Source organism: Pristiophorus japonicus, chromosome 9 (assembly GCF_044704955.1).
Source record: "Pristiophorus japonicus isolate sPriJap1 chromosome 9, sPriJap1.hap1, whole genome shotgun sequence".
Classification (NCBI taxonomy): domain Eukaryota; kingdom Metazoa; phylum Chordata; class Chondrichthyes; family Pristiophoridae; genus Pristiophorus; species Pristiophorus japonicus.
Window position 1 is genome coordinate 72577276 of NC_091985.1, and position 22202 is coordinate 72599477.

At 45.1% G+C, this 22202-nt stretch overlaps 1 protein-coding gene across 3 annotated transcripts in view; it reads left to right on the forward strand.

Annotated features, from left to right (window-relative positions):
• Positions 1-22202, forward strand: part of ush2a (Usher syndrome 2A (autosomal recessive, mild)) — a 1282968-nt gene that overhangs the window by 655610 nt on the left and 605156 nt on the right. For all 3 annotated transcript variants that reach the window (XM_070889457.1, XM_070889458.1, XM_070889459.1), the window contains exon 26: positions 9861-9991. In XM_070889457.1, coding sequence (XP_070745558.1) covers positions 9861-9991 — 131 coding nt within the window. The remainder of the gene's footprint in view (positions 1-9860; positions 9992-22202) is intronic.

Here is a 22202-nt window from a genome sequence, read left to right on the forward strand (position 1 = left end):
GTAAAGGGTACACAGCCACATATGTATTGGGTGACCAAAAGGAAGAGCAGTGCAAGGAAGGTAGTGCAGGGGTCCCCTGCGGTCATCCCCCTGCAAAACAGATACACCGTTTTGGGTACTGTGGGGGGGGATGACTCATCAGTGGATGGCAGCAGCAGCCAAGTTCACGGCACCATGGGTGGCTCTGCTGCACAGGAGGGCAGGAAGAAGAGTGGGAGAGCGATAGTGATAGGGGATTCAATTGTAAGGGGAATAGATAGGAGTTTCTGCGGCCGCAACCGAGACTCCAGGATGGCATATTGCCTCCCTGGTGCAAGGGTCAAAGATGTCTCAGAGTGGGTGCAGGACATTCTGAAAAGGGAGGGTGAACAGCCAGTTGTCGTGGTGCATATAGGTACAAAAGATATACGTAAAAAACGGGATGAGGTCCTACGAGACGAATGTAGGGAGCTAGGAGCTAAATTAAAAAGTAGGACTTCAAAAGTAGTAATCTCAGGATTGCTACCAGTGCCACGTGCTAGTTAGAGTAGGAATCGCAGGATAGCTCAGATGAATACATGGCTTGAGGAGTGGTGCAGAAGGGAGGGATTCAAATTCCTGGGGCATTGGAACTGGTTCTGGGGGAGGTGGGACCAGTACAAACCGGACGGTCTGCACCTGGTCAGGACCGGAACCAATGTCCTAGGGGGAGTATTGGCTAGTGCTGTTGGGAAGGAGTTAAAATAATATGGCAGGGGGATGGGAACCTATGCAGGGAGACAGAGGGAAATAAAAGGGAGACAGAGGCAAAAGATAGAAAGGAGAATAGTAAAAGTGGAGGGCAGAGAAACCCAAGGCAAAAAACAAAAAGGGCCACATTACAGCAACATTCTAAACATAGAAACATAGAAAATAGGTGCAGGAGCAGGCCATTCAGCCCTTCTAGCCTGCACCGCCATTCAATGAGTTCATGGCTGAACATGCAACTTCAGTACCCCCTTCCTGCTTTCTCGCCATAACCCTTGATCCCCCGAGTAGTAAGGACTTCATCTAACTCCCTTTTGAATATAGTTTATGAAGGGGCAAAGTTTGTTAAAAAGACAAGCCTGAAGGCTCTGTGCCTCAATGCGAGGAGTATTCGGAATAAGGTGGACGAATTAACTGTGCAGATAGCAGTTAATGGATATGATGTAATTGGCATCACGGAGACATGGCTGGAACTCAACATCCAGGGATATTCAACATTTAGGAAGGATAGACAGAAAGGAAAAGGAGGCGGGTGGCGTTGCTGGTTAAAGAGGAAATTAATGCAATAGTAAGGAAGAACATTGGCTTGGATGATGTGGAATCGGTATGGGTGGAGCTACGGAATACTAAAGGGCAGAAAACGCTGGTGGGAGTTGTGTACAGGCCACCAAACAGTAGTAGTGAGGTTGGGGACAGCATCAAACAAGAAATAAAGGATGTGTGCAATAAAGGTACAGCAGTTATCATGGGCGACTTTAATTTACATATAGATTGGGCTAACCAAAGTGGTAGCAATTCGGTGGAGGAGGATTTCCTGGAGTGTATTAGGGATGGTTTTCTTGACCAATATGTCGAGGAACCAATTAGAGCTGGCCATCCTAGACTGGGTGATGTGTAATGAGAAGGGATTAATTAGCAATCTTGTTGTGCGAGGCTCCTTGGGGAAGAGTGACCATAATATGGTAGAATTCTTTATTAAGATGGAGAGTGACACAGTTAATTCAGAAACTAGGCTCCTGAACTTAAGGAAAGGTAACTTCGACGGTATGAGGCGTGATTTGGCTGGAATAGACTGGCAAATGAAACTTAAAGGGTTGACGGTGGATAGGCAATGGCAAACATTTATAAATCACATGGAGGAACTTCAACAATTGTACAACCCTGTGTGGAGTAAAAATAAAACAGGGAAGGTGGCTCAACCGTGGCTAACAAGGAAAATTAAGGATAGTGTTAGATCCAAGGAAGAGGCATATAAATTGGCCAGAAAAAGCAGCAAACCTGAGGACTGGGAGAAATTTAGAATTCAGTCGAGGAAAAAGGGTTTAATTAGGAGGGAGAAAATAGAGTACAAGAGGAAGCTTGCTGGGAACATAAAAACTGACTGCAAAAGCTTCTATAGATATGTGAAGAGAAAAAGACTAGTGAAGACAGGTAAATTTATAATGGGGAACAAAGAAATGGCAGACCAATTGAACAAACACTTTGGTTCTGTCTTCACGAAGGAAGACACAAATAACCTTCCGGATGTACTAGGGGACCGAGGGTCCACTGAGAAGGAGGAACTGAAGGAAATCCTTATTAGGCGGGAAATTGTGTTGGGGAAATTGATGGGATTGAAGGCCAATAAATCCCCAGGGTCTGATTGTCTGCATCCCAGAGTGCTTAAGGAAGTGCCCCTAGAAATAGTGGATGCATTGATGATCATTTTCCAACAGTCTATCGACTCTGGATCAGTTCCTATGGACTGGAGGGTGGCTAATGTAACACCACTTTTTTTAAAAGGAGGGAGAGAGAAAACGGGTAATTATAGACCGGTTAGCCTAACATCAGTAGTGGGGAAAATGTTGGAATCAATTATTAAGGATGAAATCGCAGTGCATTTGGAAAGCAGTGACAGGATCGGTCCAAATCACCATGGATTTATGAAAGGGAAATCATGCTTGACAAATCTGGAATTTTTTGAGGATGTAACTAATAGAGTGGACAAGGGAGAACCAGTGGATGTGGTGTATTTGGACTTTCAAAAGGCCTTTGACAAGATCCCACATAAGAGATTGGTGTGCAAAATCAAAGCACATGGTATTGGGGTTAATGTATTAGCATGGAGAGAGAATTGATTGGTAGACAGGAAGCAGAGAGTCGGGATAAACGGTTCCTTTTCGGAATGGGAGGCAGTGACTAGAGGAGTGCCGCAGGGCTCAGTGCTGGGACCCCAGCTCTTTACAATATATATTAATGATTTGGATGAAGGAATTGAGTGTAAAATCTCCAAGTTTTCAGATGACACTAAGCTGGGTGGCGGTGTGAGCTGTGAGGAGGATGCTAAGAGGCTGCAGGGTGACTTGGACAGGTTAGGTGAGTGGGCAAATGCTTGGCAGATTCAGTATAATGTGGATAAATGTGAGGTTATCCACTTTGGTGGCAAAAACTCAAAGGCAGAATATTATCTGAATGGCGGCAGATTAGGAAAAGGGGAGATGCAACGAGACCTGGGTGTCATGGTTCATCAGTCATTGAAAGTTGGCATGCAGGTACAGCAGGTGGTGAAGAAGGCAAATGGCATGTTGGCCTTCATAGCTAGGGGATTTGAGTATAGGAGCAGGGAGGTCTTACTGCAGTTGTACAGGACCTTGGTGAGGTCTCAGCTGGAATATTGTTGATACGTCCTTACTACAAAGTATAAATGCACACGAGGCCCATGCTTGAGAGAAGGTCAGTCTGTGACCTGTCCTTTATTCCTTAGCACTCAAGTGATGAAGGTGGGTGGAGCTTCCCCTTTTATACCTGAAGGTCCAGGTTAGGAGTGTCTCCCACCTAGTGGTCAGTGTTCTCACGGTGTACAACTTAGGTCAGTTTATACATGGATTACAATGCTGGTTGAATACATGACATCACCTCCCCCCCCAAAGTCTTATTGGGATCACAGGTTGAGTCTCTCTGGTGGTTTACGCTCCCTTGTAGAGCGCCTGAGTTGGGGCTCCGGTTGTTGGGCACTGGCTTGAGTGTCTGCTGTTTGCAGTGCCTCAGGCCTGTCCGGACTGCCCACAGTGACTGGGCTCTCCTCCCTTTGGTTCCGGTGTTCGGTCACCTGTGGTGGAGTGAACTCTATATCGTGTTCTTCCTCTGCTTCTTCTATGGGGTTGCTGAACCTCCTTTTTGTTTGATCCACATGTTTGCGGCAGATTTGTCCATTGGTAAGTTTAACTACCAGAATCCTATTTCCCTCTTTGGCAACCACAGTGCCTGCGAGCCATTTGGGCTCTGCAGCGTAGTTGAGGACAAAAACAGAATCATTTACATCAATACATCGCGACCTCGCATTCCTGTCATGGTAGTGATATTGTGACTGGCGCCTGCTCTCGACAATTTCTTTCATGGTGGGGTGGAAAAGGGATAATCGGGTTTTGAGCGTCCTTTTCATTAGTAACTCTGCGGGTGGAACCCCTGTGAGCGAGTGTGGTTGGGATCTATAGGCCAACAGGAGGCGTGATAAGCGGGTTTGTAGGGAACCCCCTTGGAATCTGAGCATCCCCTGTTTGATTATCTGCACTGCTCGTTCTGCCTGGCCGTTTGAGGCCGGCTTGAACGGTGCCGTTCTAACATGGTTAATTCCATTGCCTGCCATGACGTCCTGGAATTCAGTGCTTGTGAAGCACGGGCCATTGTCGCTGACCAAGATGTCTGGTAGACCGTGGGCGGCGAACATTTCCCGTAGACTTTCTACCGTGGCAGAGGATGTGCTTGAATTTAAAATGTCACACTCGAACCATTTGGAGTAGGCGTCTACTACAACCAAAAACATTTTCCCCATGAAAGGACCTGTGTAGTCCACATGGATGCGTGACCAAGGCTTGACGGGCCATGGCCAGGGGCTAAGGGGGGCTTCCCTGGGTGCATGGCCCAGCTAGGCACACGTGTTGCACCTGCGAACACAAAGTTCCAGATCTGCGTCTATCCCTGGCCACCAAACGTGTGACCTGGCAATTGCCTTCATCGTGACAATGCCCGGGTGCCCATTGTGGAGTTCTCTGATGAACACCTTTCTGCCCATCTGGGGCATGACTACGCGGTTTCCCCACAGTAGGCAATCGGCCTGAATCGAGAGTTCATCCTTGCGCCTGTGAAATGGTTTAAATTTCTCAGGGCATGCCCTGTACGTGGCTGCCCAGTCCCCATTCAGGACACATTTCTTGACTAGAGACAATAGCGGGTCACTATTTGTCCAGACTTTAATCTGACGGGCTGTCACGGGTGAGCCTTCGCTTCCGAAAGCTTCAACAGCCATGACCATCTCAGCACCATGCTCGGTAGCCCCCTCAGTGGTGGCTAGTGAGAGCCTGCTGAGTGCATCGGCGCAGTTTTCGGTGCCCGGTCTGTACCGACATGTGTAGTCATAGGCAGCTAATGTGAGTGCCCACCTCTGTATGCGGGCCGATGCGTTTGCATTTATGGCCTTGTTGTCGGCCAAAAGGGACGTTAGGGGTTTGTGATCTGTCTCCAGCTCAAATTTCCTGCCAAACAGGTACTGGTGCATTTTCTTTACCGCATATACACATGTGAGCGCCTCCTTTTCTACCATCCCGTAGCCCCTTTCTGCCTGGGACAGACTCCTGGAGGCATAAGCTACCGGCTGTAACTGACCCTTGGCATTGACATGCTGCAACACACACCCGACACCATAGGACGACGCATCGCACGTTAACACAAGTTTCTTACATGGGTCATATAGCGTTAACAGATTGTTGGAACATAACACATTGCGTGCTCTATTAAAAGCCCTTTCCTGGCTGTCCCCCCAGACCCATTCGCGACCTTTGCATAGGAGCACGTGTAGCGGCTCTAGCAGCATGCTAAATTTGGGAAGAAAGTTACCAAAATAGTTCAGGAGCCCCAGGAACGAACGCAGCTCCGATGTGTTACGGGGTCTGGGTGCTCTCTGGATCGCTTCCGTCTTGGATGCAGTAGGGCTGATCCCGTCTGCTGCTACCCTCATCCCCAGGAATTCTACCTCTGGAGCTAGGAAGACGCACTTCGCCTTTTTCAGACGCAGACCTACCCGGTCCAGTCTGCGTAGCACCTCCGCCAGGTTGTGGAGGTGTTCTTCAGTATCGTAACCCGTAATGAGGATATCATCCTGAAAAATCACCGTCCCTGGAATCGACTTGAGGAGGCTTTCCATATTTCGTTGGAAGATCTCGGCGGCCGAGCGAATCCCGAACGGACATCTGTTGTACTCAAACAACTCCTTGTGTGTCGTGATGGTGGTCAGCTTCTTCGACTCACTCGCCAGCTCCTGGGTCATGTAAGCTGAGGTCAGGTCCAATTTTGAAAAAAGTTTGTCACCGGATAGCGTCGCAAAGAGGTCCTCTGCTCTCGGTAGCGGGTACTGGTCTTGGAGTGACACCCGATTGATGGTGGCCTTGTAATCGCCACATATCCTGACCGACCCATCCGCCTTGAGCACCGGCACAATCGGGCTCACCCAGTCACTGAATTCGACTGGCGAGATGATGCTATCCCTCAACAGGCGGTCCAATTCGCCTTCTATCTTTTCCCGCATCACGTACGGCACCGCTCTGGCCTTGTGGTGTACTGGTCTGGCGTCCAGGTTTATGTGAATCACTACCTTGGCCCCCATGAAAGTGCCAATGCCGGGTTGAAATAATGAGTCAAATTTGTCCAGGACCTGTGAGCATGATACTCGCTCCACAGAGGAAATTGCATTGACATCGCCCCATTTCCAGTTCATGACAGCAACTAACTCCTCCCCAGTAGTGCCGGACCGTCCCCTGCGACAATCCAGAGTGGCAACCTGTTTTCCGAATCTTTGTGGGTCACGACTACTGTGGTGCTGCCTAGCACCGGAATGATCTGCTTTGTGTAAGTCCGTAGCTGTGCGTCAATCGGCGATAATTTTGGCCTCCTGGCCTTGGATGCCCACAACTTTTCGAACTGTTTGATACCCATCAGGGACTGGCTAGCACCCGTGTCTAACTCCTTTGATACTGGGATGCCATTGAGGAGCACTTTCATCATTATCGGTGGCGTCCTGGTGTATGAACTGTATACGTGCTCCACATGAACTTGCTGAACTGCAGCTTCCAACGATTTCCCCCAGTGTCCATTTCTGCAATATCTGCAGGTATTTTGCTCATCTCTGCAAACTCCGGCTGAATGTATGCCTCCACGCCTCCAGCATGAGTTGCGGTTTGAAACAAAAGGTCCCTTGCCAGTCGATCGTCCCTGACTGCCCCTGTTATTGTCCTTGAGTGCACCATTAACAGGTGTTGATGGCCCCATTACTGGCCGCATTGTCCCTTGCAATGGCGTGAATCGCTGTTCAGCTTGCCATTGTCTCTGTCGAACTCCCCCTCTGGGTTCGACTACATGTTGGGGCATGCCTGACTGCCCTTGTCTGCCTGGAGAACTGTGTGCTGCTTTAACAATGTTGAATCTCTGTCCCAACCATTCCTTAACACAGTACCTCTCATCTGTTCTGCTAGTGGCCATGCACGCGTGGTTTAAATCCCAGTTTCTTGTCGCCATTGATACGTCCTTACTACAAAGTATAAATGCACACGAGGCCCATGCTTGAGAGAAGGTCAGTCTGTGACCTGTCCTTTATTCCTTAGCACTCAAGTGATGAAGGTCGGTGGAGCTTCCCCTTTTATACCTGAAGGTCCAGGTTAGGAGTGTCTCCCACCTAGTGGTCAGTGTTCTCACGGTCAGTTTATACATGGATTACAATGCTGGTTGAATACATGACAATTGTGTTCAGTTTTGGTCTCCTAATCTGAGGAAGGACGTTCTTGCTATTGAGGGAGTGCAGTGAAGGTTCACCAGACTGATTCCAGGGATGGCTGGACTGATATATGAGGAGAGATTGGATCAACTGGGCCTTTATACACTGGAGTTTGGAAGGATGAGAGGGGATCTCATAGAAACGTATAAGATTCTGACGGGACTGGACAGGTTAGCTGCGGGAAGAATGTTTTTGATGTTGGGGAAGTCCAGAACCAGGCGACACAGTCTTAGGATAAGGGATAGGCCATTTAGGACTGAGATGAGGAGAAACTTCTTCACTCAGAGAGTTGTTAACTGTGGAATTCCCTGCTGCAGAGAGTTGTTGATGCCAGTTCATTGGATATATTCAAGAGGGAATTAGATATGGCCCTTACGATGAAAGGGATCAACGGGTATGGAGAGAAAGCAGGAAAGGGGTACTGAGGGAATGATCAGCCATGATCTTATTGAATGGTGGTATAGGCTCGAAGGGCCGAATGGCCTACTCCTGCACCTATTTTCTATGTTTTTATTGTTACTTCCCTGGGTTATGCTGCTGCAATTTTAGATATTGGATAATGTGGACACAGCTCTAATTTTCAGATTCTTAGGCCACTTTTGCAGATGACCAGCATCACTGTACCCAAGACATATCTGAGGGAGACCCTGAACTCATATCTCGTGTGTATTGGTTTGCTCTCATGTCAAATTTAGATCACATTACAATTACTGTCACCCACCAGTACCACTACTTCCGTTCCCAGTATAATTTGTAAGCCATTTGACCTGACCTCATCAAAACGTGAGTCACCTCTTATAACATCACTAATGCACTGGTTCAAAATGCTGCCATGTGTCACATTTATTAGCACAGATTGGGCACTGGGTTGGTTAAACCCCTCATTAGAATGATATTTCAGTTTGCACATGCCGTCCTTATTTCTACATAAAATAACCTGTTCTTTTTGTTTTGATCCGGTAGTGCCTAGAAAATAAGTAAAGTTATCTTTGCACTATATACTTCCAACCAGAGTAGCCCATTGTCAAACTTATCCTGGTACCTTAGTTCCATGTATCCCAGACATATTCAACTACTCCACCAAACTTCTATCTGGTCTATCCTTCTTGAACATTCTAAAACTTTGTATATTGTACTTTATCATCATTGGAAAATTAGACATATTTTTAAGATTCCTATTGATTTGTAGTTCCCAACTGCCACAACAGCTATAAATGATTATGTTACATGTTTCTACCATTTGTATATTTACTACACAAACTTGCATTTCTAAAGCACCTTGCACAACCTCAGGACGTCCCAAAGTCCTTTACAGCAAATTAAGTACTTTTGAAGTGTAGTAACTGATGTAATGTAGGGAAATTTGGCAGCCAATTTGTCCACAGCAAGGTCTTAAAACAGCAACAAGATAATGGCCAGATCATCTATTTTAATGATGTTGATTGTGGAATAAATATTTTCCAGGACCCCAGGGAGAAGTCTACTGCTCTTCTTCCAATAGAGCCATGGGATCTTTTACATCCACCTGAAAGGGCAAGTGGGGCCTTGGTTTCATGTCTCATTCAACAGACGGATATATACCCCTCAACAAGTTATCCTACAAAATACTGCTTTTCTTGTTTGTTCTTTCTGCTAATAATGCAGTTCATCTACTTCCTTTCTGGCCTGTTTTATTTATCTCTCCTCACTTTCATTGAACACTCGCTGATGGTTCAAGTGCACTGTCAGATGGCTGCAGTCAAAATGAACAGGATCCTTGGCTTTATTGTCAGGCCATTCAGTACAAAACTACAGCCATGATAAAAGACCAATATAAAGCTTTGGTGAGTTGTGCACCTTTTTGCGATCCCGCCCAAGAAGCTTATGATAACATTGAGGAAAGACCAACCAGGATGAATACAGTTTAAGTATCCTGAGCTATAAAAATAAACGTCATGCCTTTGGTTTGGATATGCTGGGCAAGCTTAGACTTAGAGGGCATCTGATTCATGTATTTAAAATTATTAAGATGATCAATTATGAAAAGTTTTGAGCTGACCTCAGGAATCACGGTTCTGGTGTACGTTGCTAAAGTCACCAGGTTGGTGCGCTCATGAATCAAAACTGCAGCTTATTTTTCCACTGTACCACATGTTGGTTGTCAAGATGATGTGCTTCCATTTTGCTTATCTCAAAAAATGCCAGCTCCTATAACCTTCCAAGGACATTGCTCTCAGTAGATCACAGCCAGAAAGCTAACCTATATACATATGCATCTATTATGCATTACAAATTGGAATGCATTGTTTAATTAAGCATTTTTGTATTATGTTCTCTATTCCATGTTTTTCAGGGTACTTAGAGCTGCATTCAAGTATTTTTTCTGGTGGGATGCAATTCGAGATTTCGTTTCAACTAAAGACAGACAAGCTAAATGGTTTGCTTTTCTTTGCATACAATAAAGAAATGAAGACATACCTTGCTGTAAGTTTTTTTCATATTTTCTCCCTTAATTCATAAAAAGAAAGAAAATAAAAAACAACTTGCATTTATATCGCGCCTTTCATGACCACCGGATGTCTCAAAGCGGTTTACAGCCAATAAAGAACTTTTTTGAAGTGCAATCACTGTTGTAATGCAGCAAATGAATAGAATCACACCACCACTAACAGGAACAAGTAAGTTGGAGCAAATTCTTACAAATCTCCAGTGCTCTCTTTTCCTCCCCTCTCTGTCTCTCTCTCTATATATGTATATATAAATTTTAAAAATGCATATTTACATATATTTTATGTGTCTGTATGTTTGTTTATTTGTTTACTAAGATACCGGATGTGCATTTGTATAATATAAGTTGCATAAAGCATCAATTGGAAGTGCTTTTCTGGGTTTATTTAATGAGTGTGGTAGATGCATAGAAATAAACCCAGTTGTGGTTTTGTATGACGGGAACCGCTTATAATGGGAGGTCTAGTTTGGCTATTCATCCAATGGCCTCCTGAGATGCCAAGTGGAGAATGAGGTGCCTCCCACAACAGATCATAGTAGGCAGGTTGATGCAATGTGTTTCATGGTTTGGGACTCATGGCCACAATGGCACTTCAGGTTGTCTCTCATCTTGCACTTGTGGAGCAGATGGGCGCATCGTCCATACCCTGTGTGGATTCGGTTGAGCGCTGTCCACTGTCTTCGAGGAAGGTTGAAGCTGTTAGTGAAAATAAATTCACATAGACTCTGGTAAGGTAAGAGAGACAACTTTATTGCTAACAGAGCTCTGGGAGAAGAGTTGAGGTCCCGCGACCTGCGAATCACCTTCTCCCCGAGTGCCCTGTGCCGCGGGGTTAGAAGCAGTTTACAGGGGGCGGAATACAATAATTTAAATTCATTTACATACAACCAATCAATCCATATGGCAACGCAATTCATTTACATACAACCAATCAATCCATATGGCAACGCAATTCATTTACATACAACTTTTTAGTCCTAGTGAAACCTGATAGCATGGCGCGAGTTTGGGGGCTCTTCCTCTGTATCTTCTTTTGTGGTTAGTTATTCTGTTGCAAAGCTTTCTATGAAACAGTGGCCTGCATCTGGCCAGGAGTCACTTGTTGTTGCAGAGTTCATATCAGGGACAGCAGATAGGCTTCTTGGTACAAAGTTCATTTAGTGGAGTTGGCTTACCCCATCATGCTTTGCTATGTCTGAAAATCCACTCCAACAAAGCCAAGGACTTCTACTGTTGGGTCAGTGATGAGGTTTTGTTTCTTTATGGTACATGCATTCCACAATTCTGTCCATCTGCAGCTGCATGAATATTGGCTGATGTTTCCCAGAATGGCCGGCGTGATCTTAAGCGCTTTCCTGATGGGTTTTTCAAGTCTTCTTGAATGGGAAGGTCAATGTTGCTCATGATTTTTTCCATCTCACAGAGCACGGTGGCATTACGGTGAATGGCAGGTGGGGCAATGTGGGACAGCATCGTGAGCCACTCAGTTAGAGTGGACTAGAGCGTCCCCGACACCGTCCTCATAAACCCAGTGAAGTAACTGTACTGAGGCAATATTATATTGTCTGTTCAAATTTGTGAAAACATTGGCCTTGAAATATATTCTGTGGGTTACAAGCATACGAACACTAAATATATTTGACTGAAATTCCTCTCTTGCTTTCAGTAGAGGTGTTAACTCATTTAAAATAAATAGGTTAACTCTGCTGCTAAAATAGCAGAGAGAAGAATCATAGACAAATGTGTTAAGTGTACGCTGGTATCCTACAATTCTCAAGACCATTGTACTTGTGTTTGTATTCACTTCATTCCGTAGAGAAGTGAACATTTCCATTTAAAGGTTTTCAATAAGATTTTTATTATCTTTTTTTATATAGGCACTAAAAGTTTATATTTTGATGTGATGAAGGCTTTGTTTAGGTTGCAATGATAATATCTTAGTTGTAGAATATTTCATTAATAGCAGCAGTGACCTGCTTGGAAGGACAGGCCATGGTAAGATCTGTGAGTAATGCAAACTCATATAAAATCATTTTTACTGTTACTGTGATTAGAAACTGTGAAAGTAACTGCAATAGGCATATGAGTCGTGTATATACAGTGAATGATAATTCAAATGAGTTGTAGCTACAGTGGATTTATGAGATTTGTGTAAAAAAATTAAATAAATGTAGTATTGCACTGTTACTGCTGCAGTATTCGTGGTAATTAATGTTTACAAACTAGAGAAAAGTTTATATTTTCTAAAACATAATCATGTTTGAATTTTTCATGTGGAAAACGATCATGAGTTAAAAATCTACACTCTCATGAGATACTGGGTTTGAAATTCAGGGTCTCAAAGAGACCCGTTAATGTCTGTTTGCGGCAGGCGTTCCTAAAAATCAAATGGCCGCCGCTTTGGGGTCAACTGGCTGAGCCGACCTAAATTCAGGTCGGGGATTTATTGGTCTGGACCCCATCCTGCCCGAGTGGCTGCAACACCAATTTTATTCAATAAAAATACTTACCTATCAATATTCAGCTGAACTCGTCAATTCCCTGCCGTGCAGTGCCCCCGACAGGTTTTTCTGCCGGTGCATCATCCGCACTGAGTGCGGCCCGACAGCATGGCCGCCCTTAAAGGGGAGGGCCCACTGCCGCGGTCACAATGGAAAAATTTTTGCCGGCCAACTTGCCGATTGGCTGGCAAAATACTGCCCCAGGTACAACCGGGCCGCTAACGTGCAACCTGGCACCCCCTCTTGGGTGCCAGGCCGCTGGCGTGGCTGAAACACTCCCTGGTGGCCCAGTGGCCAAAGATAAAAAATTATAGAATCCCTCCCCTTTAACGGAGTGGAGAGACCGTGGTGACGCACAAGCGCTGTGACGTCTCCAAGACTCCACCACTGATTGACAGCGGCGGATGGCCCGACCGACTTATTTTCAGCCACTTAGCCTGGCTTTGAGTCTAAAGCCCTCTTGATCCATTTCCTGTAGCACTTTGAAAAAATGTCAAAGTCCTGAAAATGGCTCTACTTACCTTTCTGGCGCACTTGAATTTCGACCCCATTGATTATTCTCATATTATCAATGGGACACATTTGAGGAGCCCCGAGCAGCGCTCCTGTTCCTCCTGGCCTCACAGTTTGAATCATTTTAAATTTAACATTTTATGGTTGTCGTCAGCTGTATTGGCAGGTAAAATTGGGTGGATCATGCACGGTGCACGTTTTGCCCAACTTTCTCCCAAAATGGGAGTAGGGTCCTACAAACACCATTGGGCTCAGATTTGCGTATTGAAAGAGCCTGCCGTCTGAAACAGAGGCGTATTCTGGTCATCCAACAGTAGGCCCCTTTCAGGATGGTGTCAGCTGGATGGAGAGCGGGAATGGCATTGTAAGTGCTCTGTGAATTTTGGATCTACCCCACTGTTTCTGCCCGGTGGAACCAGTGAAGATCTTTCACATGGTGTCTATTATAATAAATGGACTATGTTAACTTCCTGGAAGCTTTAACTGTGGCTAATCTCCCTCAAGAGACTGCATCAGTTGGGTTGTGCTCATGACATTGCAAATTATCCATGCCTATTGGCAGGAACAGATAGGATAAATATCCTGTTCGCATTTCATATTATACCCTATGATACATAATTTATCGTATCAATTCAAAATTGTCTAATCTCCAGTTATCAGAGATATCTTCCAAGATATCTGAGACCTGAGAGTTTTCTTTACATTGGAATCAAACCTAATGCATTGCAAGTTTGTGGCTCAGCAATGTTCTCAGTTTATCACCCACTAGTTTCAAACTTTTTAAAAGGTTTGTGGTATTTGAATCCTCCTTTAAAGTTGTTACTCATAAAGTCAAATCTTAGTTAATACACTGGCCTTGTGGGCTCATTTCTATCTGTAATTTAAAGCTTTTATCAAGAATAATTGTTTTATTGGTGGTTATCATGTCCACAGGAGGGTCAGTTTTAATCATAATTGATTTATATATGCATTTGCTTCATTGGAAAAATGGCCTGTGGCTACAAATTCATTTCCTTTTGAAGGTAGTATCTGAGTTTTGCTTGCTTCCAGTATTTTTTTGCCTTTTATTTTTAATACCTCCAAATTTGCATGAGCTACTGGGCTGCCCTAAGGCTTATATCAATCTAAACTAAAACTGTCAACTAAGGTCCAATTAAATCCTGTGAGATGTAATAAATGATCCCAAAGGTTTCCTAATTGATACATTAAATCTGATATTTTTGCTGCCAAAATTGAAGTGTTAAATCTTACAAAGAATTTCAGCAAAGCTATCTAAGAACATATATTTCTAATCAACAACAATAATAACTTGCATTTATATAGCGCTTTTTGTTGTGTATGGAGAAAGAGTCAGACTGAACATTGTGAGCTCAAAGTAAAGTGTGACCTTAGTCTTTTATTGCAGGTCTCCAGAGTGCCTCTCCAACCTGTGAAGCCTCCTTAAGTACCAGTGCTCCCAAGGGATTTTGGAATCCCTTGGGACTCCAGGGGATGAGCCCTCTGATGGCTGTACAGAGTAACTACAAGTCCACATATATAACAACACTCCCACACCAAACTCAATGGTGTAACTATTTACAATGTGAGTCAATCTGGGGCCCTTCTTGCCCTGGTTGATCGTCTCGGTGTGAAAGCTGGTGTTGTTGAATCATTTGTTGGGCCCTCGCTGGACTGCTGTGTAGCTGGCCTTGCTGGGCTGCCTGATGTGTTGGGTCCTGCAGGGCTGCTGTGGATGATGAGTTCTGCTTCGTGGTCAACCGTGGTGCCAGTTGCCACAGGTGTGTATGTTGGGGGATCAAAAAAGGTAGGGTCCAAGGTGGGTTGCTCAGGATAGTCCATGAATCTGAGTTTGATTTGGTCCAAGTGTTTCCGGTGAATGAGTCCATTTGAAAGTTTGACTCGAAACACCCTGCTTCCCTCTTTGGACACGACAGTGCCGGGAAGCCACTTGGGACATTGTCCATAATTTAATACAAATACAGGATCATTGATTTCAATCGGGCTATCATGGTATGCACTTTGTTGAATCCGCTTGCTCTCTACCTGTTCATGTAGATCAGGGTGAACTAACGAAAGCCTTGTCTTAAGTGCTCTTTTCATGAGCAGTTCAACAGGTGGGATCCCAGTGAGTGAGTGGGGTCTCATGCAGTAGCTAAGCAGGACTCGGGATAGGTGAGTCTGCAGTGAGCCTTCAGTTACCCTCTTCAAGTCTTGCTTGATGGTTTGCATTGCTCTCTCTGCCTGACCATTGGACACTGGTTTAAACTGGGCAGATGTGACATATTTGATCCCGTTATGGGTCATGAATTCTTTGAACTCAGCACTGGTAAAACATGGCACGTTGTCGCTCACTAGGACATCGGGTAAACTGTGTGTGACAAACATGGCCCGCAGGCTTTCAGTAGTGGCAGCGGATGTGCTAGCCACCATTATCTCACATTCAATCCATTTGGAGTATGCATCTACAAGCACAAGGAACATTTTACCCAAGAATGGGCCTACATAGTCGACGTGTACCTACACCACGGTTTGAAGGGCCAAGACCATAAACTTAGCGGTGCCTCCCTGGGTACGTTGCTTAACTGCGAGCATGTATTACATCTGTGAACACAGGACTCTAAGTCTGCATCAATACTGAGCCACCACATGTGGGATCTGGCTATCGTTTTCATCATTACGATGCCTGGGTGGGTACTGTGGAGGTCATTGATGAAGGTGTCTCTGCCCTTCTTGGGGACCACTACTCGATTGCCCCACAGAAGGCAGTCTGCCTGTATAGACATTTCATCTTTGCGCTGCTGGAACAGCTTTATCTCTTCCTGCATTTCCACTGGGATACTGGACCAGCTCCCATGAAGCACACAGCTTTTGACTAGAGATAATAAGAGGTCCTGACTTGTCCAGGTTTTGATCTGCCGGGCAGTGACGGGTGATTGCTCACTCTCAAATGCTTCCATAATCATGGCTAAATCTGTGGGCTGTGCCATTTCCACCCCTGTGGTGGGCAATGGCAGCCTACTGAGAGCATCGCCACAGTTTTCTGTGCCTGGCTTGTGGCGGATGGCGTAGTTGTATGCGGACAACATGAGCGCCCATCTCTGGATGGGGGCCGATGCATTGGTATTTATCCCTTTACTCTCGGAAAACAGGGAAATATGTGACTTATGGTCAGTTTCCAATTCGAATTTTAGCCCAAACAGGTATTGATGCATTTTCTTTACCCCATAGACACACGCAAATTCTTTTTTTCAATCATGCTGTAGGCTCTCTCAGCTTTAGACAGACTCCTGGATGCATAAGCAACTGGTTGCAGTTTCCCGAAATCATTAGCTTGTTGCAATACACACCCGACACTATATGACGACGCATCACATGCTAGTACCAAACGCTTACATGAATCATACAACACAAGCATTTTGTTTGAGCATAACAATTTTTTCACTTTTAGAAAGACATTTTCTTGGCATCTGCCCCAAACCCATTCGCCCCCTTTTCGTAGTAAGACATGTAGTGGTTCTAGCAATGTGCTGAGACCCGATAAGAAGTTACCAAAGTAGTTCAAGAGTCCCAGAAACAGCCGCAGCTCCGTCATGCTCTGTGACCTCAGTGCATTCTCGATTCCCTCCGTCTTCGCATTGGTGGGCCTGATGCCATCCACCGCAATCCTCCTTCCCAAGAACTCCACTTCAGGTGCCAGGAAAACACACTTCGAGCGTTTTAACCTGAGCCCCATGCGGTTGAATCGACTAAGAACCTCCTCCAGGTTCTGCAGGTGCTCGACTGTGTTCCGACCTGTGACCAAGATGTCGTCCTGGAAGACCACGGTGTGCGGGACCGACTTCAGTAAATTTTCCATGTTTGACTGGAATATCGCCGCCGCTGATCGGATTCCAAATGGGCATCTGTTATAAACAAAAAGAACTTTGTGCGTGTTGATGCAGGTGAGGGCCTTCGATGATTCCTCCAGTTCCTGCGTCATGTAGGCTGAAGTCAGATCCAGCTCCGTGAACGTCTCTCTTCCCGCCAGCATTGCAAAGACGTCGTCGGCTTTTGGTAGTAGGTATTGGTTCTGCAGGGAGAAACGATTGATAGTTACTTTGTAATCGCCACAGATTCTGACGGTGCCGTCTCCCTTGAGGACTGGGACAATAGGACTAGCTGACTCGCTGAACTCAATCGGTGAAATGATGCCCTCTCTTTGCAGCCGGTCTAGCTCGATCTCTACCCTTTCTCTCATTATGTATGGTACTGCTCTCGCCTTGTGATGGATGGGTCACGCCCCCGGAATTAGGTGAATCTGCACTTTTGCTCCTTGGAATTTCCCGATGCCTGGTTCGAATAGCGAAGGAAATTTGTTTAAGACCTGGGCACACAAAGTGTCGTCAGTGGGCGATAGCGCTCGGACATCATCCCAGTTCCAGCATATCTTTTCCAGCCAGCTCCTGCTGAGCAGCGTGGGACCATCGCCCGGTACCACCCAGAGTGGTAGCCTGTGCACCGCTCCATCGTCGGAGACCTTTACAGTAGCACTGCCGATTACAGGAATCAGTTCTTTTGTGTAAGTTCTAAGTTTCGTGTGAACTGGAGTTAAGACTGGCCTTGAGGCCTTGTTGCACCACAACCTTTCAAAAGTCTTTTTGCCGATGATGGACTGGCTCATGCCCTTGTCCATTTAGTTCAACATTCAGCATTATCGGGAGACAATTCATGGTGAATGTGTGCACCCCATGTGGCTCTGCCTCCTCTATCTGAGGCTCTAGTTTGTTGTGATCCTCCATGGATCTGTCCTCCTCTGCAACATGGTGGTTTGCAGGTTTAACAGGCTTACCAGCTTACCTGCACACTCGTTAGGGGTGTCCCATTGATCCACAGCCCTTGCAAACATACTCTTTGAATCGGCATGAATGGAAATGATGATCTTCCCTGCAGCGCCAACAAGGTGTTAATGGCCTTGCATTCATCACCCTTGATGGTGGACTCTGAGACATCTGCGGACGTGCAGCTGCAGGTATGTGTAACCTGCCCTGTACATTACGATTCAAAAACAACATCACTTTGTTCACAGTACTTGTACCAGCATTTGTGTGCTGAGAGATTTGCTTCATATTGCCACTGGTGGCAATGAACGCCTGGGCTATCGCTATGGCCTTACTCAAGATTGGGGTCTCTACAGGCAAAAGTTTGCGAAGTATGATTTCATGGCCAATGGCAAGTACGAAAAAGTCTCTGAGCATGTGCTCCAAATGTCCTTCAAATTCGCAATGTCCTACAAGGCGTCTTAGCTCGGCGACATAACTCGCCACTTCCTGGCCTTCAGACCTTTTGTAGGTGTAGAACCGGTACCTCACCATTAGAACGCTTTCCTTCGGGTTCAAATGCTCTCTGACCAGTGTGCACAAATCATTGTATGATTTCTCCATGGATTTCGCTGGAGTGAGCAGATTCTTCATGAGGCCATATGTTGGTGCCCCACAGACAGTGAGGAGGATCGCCTTCATTTGGCAGCGCTCTCTTCCCCATCTAGCTCGTTGGCCACAAAGTATTGGTCGAGTCGCTCCACAAAAGTTTCCCAATCATCTCCCTCCGAAGATGTCTCCAGGATGCCCACTGTTCTCTGCATCTTTGGGTTCACTGTCTGTATCTCGTCACCAGTTGTTATGTATAGAGAAAGAGTCAGACTGAATACTATGAGCTCAAAGTAAAGTGTGACCTTAGTCTTTTATTGCAGGTCTCCAGAGTGCCTCTCCAACCTGTGAGGCCTCCTTAAATACCTGTGCTCCCAAGGGATTATGGGATCCCTTGGGACTCCAGGGGATGAGCCCTCGGATGGCTGTACAGAGTAAATGCAAGTCCACTTTTAATGTAGGAAAACATTCCAATGTACTTCACAGGAGCGTAATCACACAAGAATTGACTCTGAGACAAACCTGAGCCTTCGTCTGAACTGTCAAAAGGTTTCGACCCAAAATGTTAACCTATTTTTTCTCCTTTCAGATTCTTACAGACTTGCTGTAATTTCCATCAATTTCTTCTTTTATTTGAGATTTCCAGTGGTTGCAAGTTTTCACTTTATTGTATTTCTTATATATGACAGAGGAAAATGTTCACACTTAACTTATACCCCCTGTTGAAACATATTACATGATTTAATTGTTTCAGTTTGTAAAAATTACTAATTTTATGTGTCAGTGCATATTTTTCAGCTGATGATAAGCCATATGAACAGCACAGTAAAATGAAAATGGTTGACATTATTGACATGAGCTAATTCAGGGACTTATGGGTAGATGCTGCCACTGGATCAAGACCTAGCTCTGTCAAACCCGTGTGGTGGCTGGTGTGCAACAGTCACCACACGTTATAAAAATCCACGCACAGGCGTCTTCCACCCTTTAAGACGTAACTCATTGTAACAACCGTGAGCCCATCTTTTTTCTGGTGTGAAGAGCGTCATCCTCATCACGAGGGACTGCCGAGTAGTAGTAGTAGTTACGGGTAGATTAGGTTTCCCACACTTTTACATGAGCCAATCAGAACAAAAAGCATTAGAGGCATGCACAGTTCACAAGCGAACTAGACAAATTTTGCAGATTTGATCTCATTGAATACATAGTTAGCAACCCAATATGGAGAGTTGACGACAACCTGAGCTAATATTAATCTGGTTTTAATTTCAAATATTTGTCAGGCAACCAGAGTGAGAATGTTGATATAGTTGTGAAGTACATCAGTTTAATTTGCCTTTCCCCTTTTGACTGAACAATATTGCCATCAGTTTTGCCAGCAGCATCTTTGAATAGTGGTTTTAATTAATCTTTATAAATGGATGCCACTGTTGTACACACAATTGTTTTACTACCTATGTATACAGTTATATTCTTATGCATGGAAGAGTTAAATTAGGTAACAGAGATAGATGGGGCATTTGCTACATAAATGTTCCCTTTACTTTTTCTTACATCAAATTTATTTTTTATTTACTTTTGAAAAAGAGATTAGGAGGCTTTACAATGATAGCTTGGTTGGAATCATGCGTGTTTGAGAAGGTTTTTAATGAAGGAGCAAGATGTGGGGAGATGTGGTTTCGGGATGGAGTTCCAGTTAGTACAGTCAAGATAGCTAAAGGCTCTCACCAGATATGGGGTGAAGAGAATGATATAAAATTAATAGAATTGCATAGAATTTACAGCACAGAAGCAGGCCATTCAGCCCAAGTGGTCTATGCCGGAGTTTCTGTTCCACACGAGTCTCCTGCCACTCTATTTCTGTAATCTCACCCGAGCAACTTATCCTTCTATTTCTTATATCCCTCATGTACTTATCTAGCTTCCTCTTAACTGCATCAAAGAGTGTAGGATGCACAAAAAACATAGAAACATAGAAACATAGAATCATAGAAAATAGGTGCAGGAGTAGGCCATTCGGCCCTTCTAGCCTGCACCGCCATTCAATGAACATGCAACTTCAGTACCCCATTCCTGCTTTCTCGCCATACCCCTTGATCCCCCTAGTAGTAAGGACTTCATCGAACTCACTTTTGAATATATTTAGTGAATTGGCCTCAACAACTTTCTGTGGTAGAGAATTCCACAGGTTCACCACTCTCTGGGTGAAGAAGTTTCTCCTCATCTCGGTCCTAAATGGCTTACCCCTTATCCTTAGACTGTGACCCCTGGTTCTGGACTTCCCCAACATTGGGAACATTCTTCCTGCATCTAACCTGTCTAAACCCATCAGAATTATAAACGTTTCTATGAGGTCCCCTCTCATTCTTCTGAACTCCAGTGAATACAAGCCCAGTTGATCCAGTCTTTCTTGATAAGTCAGTCCCGCCATCCCAGGAATCAGTCTGGTGAACCTTCGCTGCACTCCCTCAATAGCAAGAATGTCCTTCCTCAGGTTAGGAGACCAAAACTGTACACAATACTCCAGGTGTGGCCTCACCAAGGCCCTGTACAACTGTAACAACACCTCCCTGCCCCTGTACTCAAATCCCCTCGCTATGAAGGCCAACATGCAAATTGCTTTCTTAAGCACCTGCTGTACCTGCATGCCAACCTTCAATGACTGATGTACCATGACACCCAGGTCTCGTTGCACCTCCCCTTTTCCTAATCTGTCACCATTCAGATAATAGTCTGTCTCTCTGTTTTTACCACCAAAGTGGATAACCTCACATTTATCCACATTATACTTCATCTGCCATGCATTTGCCCACTCACCTAACCTATCCAAGTCGCTCTGCAGCCTCATAGCATCCTCCTCGCAGCTCACACTGCCACCCAACTTAGTGTCATCCGCAAATTTGGAGATACTACATTTAATCCCCTCGTCTAAATCATTAATGTACAGTGTAAACAGCTGGGGCCCCAGCACAGAATCTTGCGGTACCCCACTGGTCACTGCCTGCCATTCTGAAAAGTCCCCATTTACTCCCACTCTTTGCTTCCTGTCTGACAACCAGTTCTCAATCCATGTCAGCACACTACCCCCAATCCCATGTGATATAACTTTGCACATTAATCTCTTGTGTGGGACCTTGTCGAAAGCCTTCTGAAAGTCCAAATATACCACATCAACTGGTTCTCCCTTGTCCACTCTACTGGAAACATCCTCAAAAAATTCCAGAAGATTTGTCAAGCATGATTTCCCTTTCACAAATCCATGCTGACTTGGACCTATCATGTCACCTCTTTCCAAATGTGCTGCTATGATATCCTTAATAATTGATTCCATCATTTTACCCACTACCGATGTCAGGCTGACCGGTCTATAATTCCCTGTTTTCTCTCCCCCTCCTTTTTTAAAAAGTGGGGTTACATTAGCTACCCTCCACTCGATAGGAACTGATCCAGAGTCAATGGAATGTTGGAAAATGACTGTCAATGCATCCGCTATTTCCAAGGCCACCTCCTTAAGTACTCTGGGATGCAGTCCATCAGGCCCTGGGGATTTATCGGCCTTCAATCCCATCAATTTCCCCAACACAATTTCCTGACTAATAAGGATTTCCCTCAGTTCCTCCTCCTTACTAGACCCTCTGACCCCTTTTATATCCGGAAGGTTGTTTGTGTCCTCCTTAGTGAATACCGAACCAAAGTACTTGTTCAATTGGTCCGCCATTTCTTTGTTCCCCGTTATGACTTCCCCTGATTCTGACTGCAGGGGCCTA